We start from the raw sequence: 10715 nt of genomic DNA, 5'->3' as shown, positions 1-10715 counted from the left end.
ATCCTTTTTACCCTGTGAAGAGGGTTTATGTCTTCAGCCATGCTTCAATTATGCTTTTGTAAGTTAATAAAGCTTACTTAAGATAATTACAAACTGAATTGTGACGTGTCCTTAGCTTGACTAGTTATTCTTATTTATTCCCTGACATGTCTCTTTTAGAATACAGTTACACAGGGTAAGTAACCAGCAGATGGCAGTGCAAGACTTGAAGTATTTTTCACGCCCACTAACAAACACATATTGGATTTATAAAATGTCAATTCAAATAAAGAAAATGGTAAACCAGATCGATTCAGAAATGTCCACTCTGGTAAGATATCAATTATTTTATTCAATAAAGCCCTTTACATAATAACAAACCTATGTCTCTGCTAAAATGAAAACTGAAAAAAGTCAGTTTTTTCTGTCAGACATAAAATATTTATAATACAAAAAAACTAAAACAATTCACTTCATGCTATTTAACAAAACTAATCTTACATTTTGAACAACAGCATTTGAAAAAAGGGAAGAAACTCAATTTGGCTGTGTTTCAATTCCAACTAATCGGCTTTGTCCCAAACTCTATTCTCTCTGCTAATCTCAACCTCCCACCAGCCTTACTGGGAACATGTTACAAAGGTAAGACTCTTTACTTTAAAATCACATTATGGAGTGAAAAAACCCTTGTAATCCGCTGTTTTCTGTCCCTCTTAGCTGTGTTGCTACAGCATTTCCCCAATTTAAAGTCAATTCCATGCATGGTAATAATCCCCATCTATTAAGGAATAAAGCTAACACAGTACATTGCTTGGAATTCAATGACTACAAATAACCCATAATGCATTATGTGTTGCTTTGCTAACTGGCACTATGCAGTCAACACAAACATCGAAATGAGACTAAATGCAATAGCTTGATTGTAGGCAGAGATGACCAGATGGACAGACAGAGGGACAAAGACATTGAACGAAAAAACGGACAGACATACAGATGCGTTTACCCTTCACCACACTTTGCAATTAAGCCTCTGATTACTGAGTCGTTAGAGAGATCTGGCCTCAATCAGAGCCCCTTCACCCAGTCACTTAGACTACAACCTGAGAGGTTTAACAGCAAACTTCCTTCCCCTCTAGCCTCCCTACATTGGCCTGGAATAGGAAACACCACCAGGGGAACCTTCATGGAGGTATTCATCGTGTATTCATGGTGTATTAGTAGTGTATTAATAGTGTATTAATAGTAGCCCATTGACAGGGGAAGATACAGTATCATACATTACACAAAAGCAGGTTCAAGAGGTAGAAAAAAATGAACAGAGTTTCAGGATAATTTCAACAAAAGTCGAAAACAAAAACAAGGAAAGGAAGCAAGACTCCTGTGTCCAATACCAATATGTTTACAATATCCTTTCACATGTCGAATCTCATTGCAGAATTCCAATTGTTTCATCGACAACCATTAATCTATCAACAATCAAACATCAAACACTGAGATCAGTCAGAATGTAAATGTCGGCCATGAATGAAAAGGTCTCTGAAGCCAGGCCATCATCTCCAGGGACGGCGGCCATTGGAGTGGATGGACAGGACTGTCAGATTCAGCTCTTTTGTGTGTCTGTCTCTGTCTCATGGGCCCATTGTGGAGAGTGGACAGGCTGAACTCACGTCAGTATTCCTGCCTTCCTTCCTGCCTTGTGTGCATGTCAGGCTCCCTTTTCCCGATGAGGGACGGCATTGTTCTCTCCCCCTTTCAAACAGACGGCTTGAATGCTACAACGATCAGGCAAAACTAATCAACCGGCCTTTGTTTTAGCAGCCGTTTCAATAGGAGAAAATAAACCTATGGTAATGAGGGCTTATCGTGTGGGGCTCAGAAGGCGGGCGTGATGGGACGGGAGGTGCCTGCCAGTCGGACGCCAGGCTTCCTCCGCTCCTTCGCCTTCTGCTGGAACCGTGGCGTCTGGAGCCAGCTGTCCCGGCTCCAGAACATTCTAACGCTCAAGTGCTGGGTCGGGCTCGCCGCGTCGCCCCGAGGCAGAGGGAGCGGTTCCACCATGACGTCGCCTGGACGTGATGCCAACGCTTCCACTGACGAATGGGGGAGGAGGGAGGGAGGAGCGCTGATGTCTATTACCTTTGTTCCAGGCCGTTTCATCCTGTGAAAGGTGCTGGAGGTTGTCTTTGTGCGAGTCAGAGAGGCAGCTCTGTAGCTAGACTGGCTGTAAGGACCCCCTCTCCCCGGAGAGAAAGCTGACAGGTGTCACTGTGGATGAGCATGATGGATGATCTCTCTCTGGCCATCATCCCTATCAGTTGAGGACCAAGTAAATATTGAAAGCAAAGCAAAAATAGTGTTCTAATGCTACATTTCTCACTGTGAGATTGAAAGTTGAACCAAAAAAAAAGAGTGCAAGGCTTCATTTCAAAATGTATATGTGTTTGTGGGAGTGTGTGTTTTCCTGCAAAATACTGTACTGTATGTGCGTGTAGGTGTGTAAAAGAGGTGACGACCCTGAAAAATAACTCATTTACGTGCAGCTTTAGAGTGGGAGATTACACGGCTGGCTGTGTGTAGGACAAGCTCTGCTCATGGACAGGAAACCAAAGGTGAAGATAAAGATGAGAAAATGTAAGGAAATTACAGCATAGCACCATGGCAATATCACCCACTAGCATGGTTGGAGGGGAGAGATAGAACTGAGTTGGAAACGTTGGGCGGTGTGGAACAACCTTTCACCGAACACAGGGAGCAGACTAAGCATTCGTCCCCGTCTCCAGAACCCTTGCGCTCCCTTAAATAGCTGTTTTTCCTCAGTCAGGCAGGCCGGCCGGGGAACTCAGAACATCGAAACAAACCCTGTAAGCCTGAGAAATATGACTTCACTTCTGGGGGATAGCACTTCATTTAGGATGCCCTGAAGAACACAACAGTATTGCTTTTAGGAAGTGTGAACTAAACACGATACAGTGGACCATAGGTCACCACAGTGCTCAATAAATCTCACTATGTGTGTTGCATTTATGAATGTTGGTTTATGAATATTACCAAATCAACTGGTAAAAAACGTGACTTACTTTTGTAGCAATAGTTATTAAGTGATTCTGTAACAACATCAACCTATTGTTTACCTGGCCTGATAAACCTTATATGGCCTAGGGCATATAGACACAGGGCATAACTTAGGCCAATATTACAGTAGCCACCCAGAGATGACAGTCTTTGCTAATCAGTTAATATAATAATAGTTTGTGGCTGTACCTGGATCAGCGAGCGCGCCACCGCTTGGCAGGAGCCGTCATGCTCCCACTAATTCAGTGATGAATCGGAGCAATTGTGTATTTTATGGCGGCTGGAATGAGCTCTGCACTGGGGAAGGAGCGTTCCGGGGAACAAACGGCTCATAAACAAGCCTTCAGTGACAGATCAGCCAATTCATGGAAATGTAGGAACGCCATTACCTCCACTTGTAAAACCACAGATGACCTTTAAATATGTGCCGAGCTGGAGATATGGGCTCTGCCTCTGGAAGATTAGTATGGATTCCTCAGCTCTTTCACAAGGAGCTGCTTTATCTGCATCGGTGGAAAAGTTCTATAGTTTGGAGGGCAGTCGAGAATCAGGCTTCTTTTTTTTATTTTTAAGTCAGCACAACCTTAACAGAGTGCTGAAGAGCAATCATCAAGTTCACTCCAAACTGTCTTGGGATTGCAAAGCTGTAAAAACTCAATACTCACTTAATACTAGTTTACTGTATGCCACAAACTATAACTGGTGTCAAGGTATGGTGTACAATTCTATTGAAAAACAGAGAACTATGACGTAATCCATGTGGTTGTAGTGCTGGGTTGTAGTACACATACAGACAACAAATAGCTGAGCATAGGCAACAGATGCAAGGGTATACATTCCTGCTACATTTGCATCTCATGGCTTTCTAGCTACAGGTGGGGCCCTCTGCATCAGCAACTGACAAATCACAGCACAGAGAGACAGAGCTGTAAAACAAGCTGGCAGAAGCCAATTACACCGAGCATGATCCGAGCATCCGTCACCAGCCTGTTTAGAAAGAGGAGAAAAAAGCCTGCTTCTCGCACTTACTTGCTTGGTGTCAACAGACACGAGTGTACACACACACACACACGCACACACATTACAGCTTCATTAAGTTCACGCCAATTTAGTCCAATGACTTGAGACGCGAGTTGGTGTTGGAAGAGGTGAACATGGTGATAACCCACAGCCCACCGACTGAATCCCAGACAAGCGGTGAGGTTTTTTTTTTGGGTGTTGTGGACCCCTGTCTCATCAGGAGCCAATCAGAGTCTATTTTTAGAGGTTGCGAGCACAGCGCTGTTCGGTATGGCAGATGGTATTTGAGAGGGAGTGGGGTGCAATTTACAGTAAACAGATTCTTTATCCTTGGCAGGTCATGGAGAGCACTGCAACGCCAAGGCGATTTAATAACGCTCAGGCAAACGCTGGCAGGACGAGACTTAAGTGAGATGAAGTAACTTCACCTCACCCTGACTCTGAAATACACGCAAGTAGGCAAGAACATTTCTTTGTGCACCACTGGCGTTAAATCTAGCAGTTTGTGTCCTTTTGACCATCGATTGGGTAGAAACAGTGGAAGGTGGACATCTCTGTAAATCTAACATAATTGGGTGTTCTAAGCGTGAAGTTAATGATTTGTAGAGAAATAGTGTGGAAAATTACGAGAGGTCTTAGTATACAGTAAGTGGGCAGATAGAGATCATTTATTACTGAACGCTGAAGGGATGCAGAGGAGATTAGCTGGACTGCTATTTTCCCCTCATTTTGAGCTTAGGGTGATAACATATCTCTCCTCTGAGTTAATTGGTTGTCTTTTACATAAACACACAACAAGGGCTGGACTCCAAGCCTAAACAATGTCATGTTAATATGATCATTATTGACAGAGAACAGTAGGTGGTATTTTAACAGGAGTTTTAATACATTCCCAGACTGATGCCTGGAGATGTACTAAAAGGGCCCAAAGGGAGGAAACAGACTCGATCAGAATTTACCGGTGGAAGGTTGTCGGCTTGTCGTGGATAAGTTGCTGCAGTCCAAGCAAATATAAGGTGAACCGTTTGAGCGGGGGAGGAAGTGAGGAGTTGACATAAGTGATGTGCCTGTCCTTGGTGGAGTAAGAGGAATGGTGTTTGGTGGCATGCTGTGCTCCTGCATGTCCTCTGAGCAGGGTGTTTTATGGGCTGCTGGGAGATAGTGTTTCCTGGGAGAGGGACACACTCTCCAACTGAGAGCCACTATCACCAACACTCCCTATGACTGATCACACACCCTCCAGTAAGCATGTATCAATCAGCCCCCTGAGGGTCATCTACTCATGGAGCGTGTGTGTGCATATGTGTGGGGCTTTCTGTATAGTCGACACCCACTGAAAAAGTCAAAACATCTGAGACTAGTTATGGGTCTGAGTTCCACAACAACAACAACCTTAAAACGCAGTCTTTATTCTAGCAAAGTAGGCGGCCATTTTTCTGATGATAATACTGTGTTTACAACTGCTAACCTTGGCGTTGTTGAGTAAAACACAGCAGGTAATGATAACCAGCATATAGGCTTACGAGCTGTACCTGGAGCGTCCGATAACCATAACAACCAATAAATCTTAGGTATCTGCGTCACCTGTGCCGCGGGCCTATTACAGGCCAGGACACTATCACCATGTCACCATCCTCCGCAGGTACACTGTTCTCTGTGAGGCTTGCTAGTGTCTGTGTGAATTACACCATCCATAAAGCTGTAATAGAGAGCCAATCAGGAGCTCGTATCTGAGCGGCCTTGTGGAGTATTTACCTTTTTATGCGAGTGTAAATTTGACATGAACCAAGGACAAAAGCTCCCTCTAGTCCCACACCACCGGGAAAGGAACCGACACAGAGACACTGCCTCATGGGAGATTTGCTGTAACGACACCGGGGATTTATAGCACTATAGACGTTCTTGGCGTTCTACTGGAATGGTGATATTAGGAACCAACGTGTTCCGCCTTTAGCCTGTTTTAATCGTTGAAAAATAAACCAAATCCAACTCGGCTGTTTTACAACACATCTCTAAATATATCAGCGTTATAACCCTTCCTGCGCTGGCCCTCTGATTGCTCCTTGTTGCAGCTGTCACAATAGGACCGGGGCGTGAGCGAGGCAAAATCATGGGCTGTTGTTCTAAGTTAATGAGCAAAGGCTCAGCATGTGCATCTTCTTAGGAACAGGAGCAGAGGTGGCCCATGTGTGTTGGTGTTGAAGACCTCTGTACGCCCGCCCGCCCGCCCGCCTGCCCCCTCCCCTCTTCCTCTCAGAACTAATTCAGTCCCACCTGTGTGCGTCACTAATGTGGCAGAGAGAAGAGGGAGATTCTATTGTGTCAGGAACCTTTTCAGGACCCTCTCTCTTAATGAGTGTCTTCTCCCTGTGGCGCAGCGAGGGAGAGATTACATGCCCTCAGAACACACACACACACATACCCAGACCAATAAAGTGGAAGAAAAGCTCTGTCATAACACCGTGAGCTTAGAAAAGGTCAATCAGGTACCTCTTCCATACCAAGGAGATTTTATCTTAGGAATTATCCCCAGCAATTAAAACTGAGAGACACTCAAGAGTTTTAGAGAGATGAGAGAGAGAGAGCACAGAAGAACATTCAAATCTCCCCGTAAATGTCGCAGTGCCACTTAAGTAAATCTTTACTGTTATATCACAAGCAAACAGTGTGGGTATTAGTCATGAGCTAGGTGGAGGCAGGTAGCGGTGAGGCAAGGGAGGACACCACTGTCAGAACAAAGATACCCCTGATTAAGATCTGGCAGGATAATAAATCTACTGCGTAACCTGGAGAAGTGCCGCCACTTGCAAAACTTTTATTGCTCAGCCTAAACTTTCTCTGGGCTGCAGTGAATGAAGCATCTACAATAGTCTGTTAAACTTAGTTCTCTAGAGAAAGCAAGAAAAAAAACATTTTCATGGTTTGATTTCGCATTGCAGTCCAAATAAAGGACATGGCATTAGAAACAGCCGTTGACTGTGGACGATATTTTGGATAATGTGGACAATACGTTACAGCGCATCATGGCCATCAGAGCATTAGCCTCCTGAGCTGTCATGAGACTGTGCGGAGGGCTGCAGTGCACATCAAGTCAACCAAAAAAAAGGCCCACTAAAAACACACTCAAGATAGCAAATGAACTAGTGCTCTCCAGTTCTAGACAGCTGGCTTTTGAGCACCGCTCCCCGTTCTCTGCGTGGCTGCATGGGTGTCATTAGGGCCTGTTTAGTATGCCGGAGGTGTAGAGGAGAGATTGGCGGTGCGCGGGACGCCAGAGCGGGCCTTCTCCGTCATTAATGCGCCCATCGCTGTTATTACAGGCCTAATGACATCGCTCCTCAGAAGGCATGCTGGGAGCTCGGCGGCAGGCCCGGCTCAAATGTCCGCGGGTGTCGACGCCTCCCATGAAAGCGCATCAATTCTACATGTCTCCTCCAAAAAGTCTGAGCCCCCCAGATAATGTCTTTCACGGTTCGGTGGCGTTACAGGGGTTCCCTCCTGCCTGGCCTTGAAATGGGCAAATTAATAGTTCCTTTGAAACAAATTGGAATTACACCCCTCGATGCATTAATGTCAGAATGCTGGTGCCTTGACATGGGGGGGGTTTGTGAGGCGACAAGATATAAAGATCCGACCAGCCAGTCCCCCCCCCCCCCTTCTCTCCACACCACACTCCGCCCACACACACACACACACACACACACCTATGAATGTGGGAGAGACTGGGTGCGGTATGTGTGCCTGTGTTTATGGTGACTGAACCCTCTGAACCCCTCCCCCACCTCTGTATACTGTAAACAGTGGAGCCTCTTCCACCGTACACACCAGACCAGAGTGGAGGCTTTTGTCATTCATGTGACCTTTATTGGCACTGTCACTTTTATAAAGTATCTAAATACAGATTCTTAGTAAACACACATTTAGCTTTGAAAAAACCCCAACATAAAACTTATTGGTATCACTTCAAGAGGTAATATATTGTAATTGTATAGTACTGAATGTCGCACCTTTTTTTGAGACCATTTACATTTTAAACAAATCAAATAATGCTCAAATGAAGTGCTACTAAAATATATTTTTTTAGGGTACTGGCATGTTTTAGACAGAATATTATACAGGATATATTAACTAAATCATACAAAAGGTCCTGAAATTTGAAGGAGATACCAGATTAAAAAACAATCTTCTTTGAACTGGTGACAAAATGACCATGGTTTTCACATGGTGTTCCTGAAACAGTGTTTTGCAGAATGATTGTACACCACTCTGATCTGACCTCACCACAGTAAATGGGCTACTGTAAACATTGGACGCTGATTAGTGTATGAAAATAGATTGCAGGGAAAGGTTAAGGTTGGCCTCATAAATCCGTGGTGGCCTTTATGAACATGTCCAACCAGACACTTTCCCTGAGTTGAACTCTGCTGCAGATTCTCTCCTCTGGTGTCCCTGGGAACATGACTTCTCAGCAGGCCTTTCGGAATAGAATACCCCTCTGAATACATCAATGTGCTGCTTCATGGAGATGCTATGCATAAACAAGAGGTCAACGTCACCATCTCCTGTTACTTGAGCCCTTTCCTCTGAAAATACAGGACAATACTGCTGCTTCTCCCGACAAGGCAACACCATTCAGAAGACATTCTTTTTTCTCTTTTCTATTTTTTAAATATACTGTTCCTCTGGCTACAAAACTAAAGTGAGTGGTATCTCAATCTGTCGTCTGGCTGACCAGAGGAGAGTATACTGTACAAAGTAGGTCCTGGGAGATGATGATCACTGCAGGACTGATCCCTGTGAGCTCTGGACGGTCTCGCTGCTCTCTCAGTTTGGAATCTCATGCTCTGCCATTTCCTCTTTGATGTAGTCCACTTCCCCTTCCCGCTCTTCCTCTTCCTCTTCCTCCTGAAAGAAGAAAGGAGCAGATTAGCAGTCAAACTGTTGTCAAATATTTTCTCCTACATGTTGCCATGGTAATAATAATATATTCAACTTGTATAGCGCTTTTCTAAACACTTAAGACGCTTCTGTCGGCTGGGATACACCCTGCCCCCAACTCTTTAATGCTAAATTCTGGAATGAGGCGGTACCACCTGGCTCCTTAGACGGTCGTTCATTTGCACCCTGATGACCACATGCTAACAGAGGTGAAAACAAGAATCCAAAAGGAGCGCTCTCAAACCGTCCGACTCTCAGATGGACGGCCTCAACACGGAGGAGGAAGGAGAACCGAGGAAGACTTAAGAAACCATCCCACGTCTTCAGTGTGCATGCAGCGGGCCGGAAGGAGCCGTGTTGGGTCTCCTGCAGCCTCTCACTGACAACCTGGGACGCTCCAACGTACACTTATTGAAGTGAATTGAGGATGATCACGCCAAGATGGATTGAAATAACTACAGATACAAACACACACTGTACCGAAACAATATTTGATATCCTCCTCATCAAATATCATAGCTAAATGTCTGGACCAGACCGGTGGACAGGGGGCGCTCAACAGCCCGCCCTGCCTCCCGATGGGGAGCAGGCGAGGGTCTGGGTGGCAGGACCCAGACATGGGAAGACCCAGACTGGGCCGCCAGCACAGTTAGAGAGAGAGGAGGAGGGGGGGGGGGGGGGACGATGACAAAGTGAAAGCGACGTCGCCGATGGCTGCAGTGACGCTTAAACGAGTCTGACAGATGCAATTATCTTCTCCTCCCGAGGTTAATAAACACATCTCCTCCCAGTAATGTGTGATCAGCACCCAGCCTCGACCGGAGGCCCACAGCACCTCCCTGAAACGCTGCCTGCCTGCCTGCCTGTGGCTGGGCTACACACACTCCTGGAGGTTAGCCACACACTACAAGGTTGACTATATACATACTCCTCTAATAACACTTGCTAGAAACACTGCTTTAGGTTAGCTATGAATACATCTTCAGTAAGGTTACTGATTGTGTCCGTCTCTTCCGAAAGGTGTGACTGTTCGGTTCTGGGTTTATGAGTATCAAGCAATCTGCAGATTGGAGAGAATCTAAACACTCTTGACAAGAATAATGAACAGGCAATACGCACTGTGTCGATAACATAAGTCTCTCTCTGAGGCATGGGTCGGAGGACAGAATTCATAGTAGAAAGGGGGAAATAAAGATAACATACAGCCAACAGGTGTTCGATATTCAATAAGAACATAGTATAGGTTACAGAAGGAAGACATGAAATAAGACAGAATACATTAACAGTAGGGCAATAGTGGATCTACTGATTGTGATTAAAATAAGCCCATACGAAATTACGAAAATGCATCTTCAGTAAGGTTAGCTAGGGTACAGGGTATATAACCATTGATGTACTTCACTCCTATGTAGGCCAATTACCTATATTCTCTGAGCCTGGAGAAGATCAATCGACATCACAAGGATTGCAATCCTCATATCTGTCTCTCAGCGTGCCGTGTTGGAGGAAGTAGACATGAGGCATTTGTTCTTTAAGAACTTGACATTATTTAATTACAGAAGCCAACTCACTTCCCCCATTTTCAACAGAATATCAGCTAATCGGGATAAATGGAGCATTTAAAGAGCAGCTCCTCTCCCAGGTGGTGTCTTGAGCCGTCAGAGGTCCTATAAATACCTCTTACTGTGCCGATAGTGTACCGTAGC

The 10715-nt window shown here is 45.0% G+C and overlaps 1 protein-coding gene across 3 annotated transcripts in view; it reads right to left on the bottom strand.

Moving 5' to 3' along the window:
- Positions 1-7919: 7919 nt before the first annotated feature.
- The window catches only part of phf14 (PHD finger protein 14), a 46558-nt gene continuing 43762 nt past the window's right edge, over positions 7920-10715 (bottom strand). For all 3 annotated transcript variants that reach the window (XM_062445871.1, XM_062445872.1, XM_062445873.1), the window contains one exon: positions 7920-8976. In XM_062445871.1, the coding sequence (XP_062301855.1) occupies positions 8896-8976 (81 nt within the window). In that variant the 3' untranslated portion in view covers positions 7920-8895. The remainder of the gene's footprint in view (positions 8977-10715) is intronic.

The sequence above is a fragment of the Osmerus eperlanus genome, chromosome 20 (genome assembly GCF_963692335.1).
Source record: "Osmerus eperlanus chromosome 20, fOsmEpe2.1, whole genome shotgun sequence".
NCBI classification, from domain to species: Eukaryota; Metazoa; Chordata; class Actinopteri; order Osmeriformes; family Osmeridae; genus Osmerus; species Osmerus eperlanus.
The sequence above is the reverse complement of the archived record's forward strand: the minus strand, read 5'-3'. Positions and strand labels throughout refer to the sequence as shown.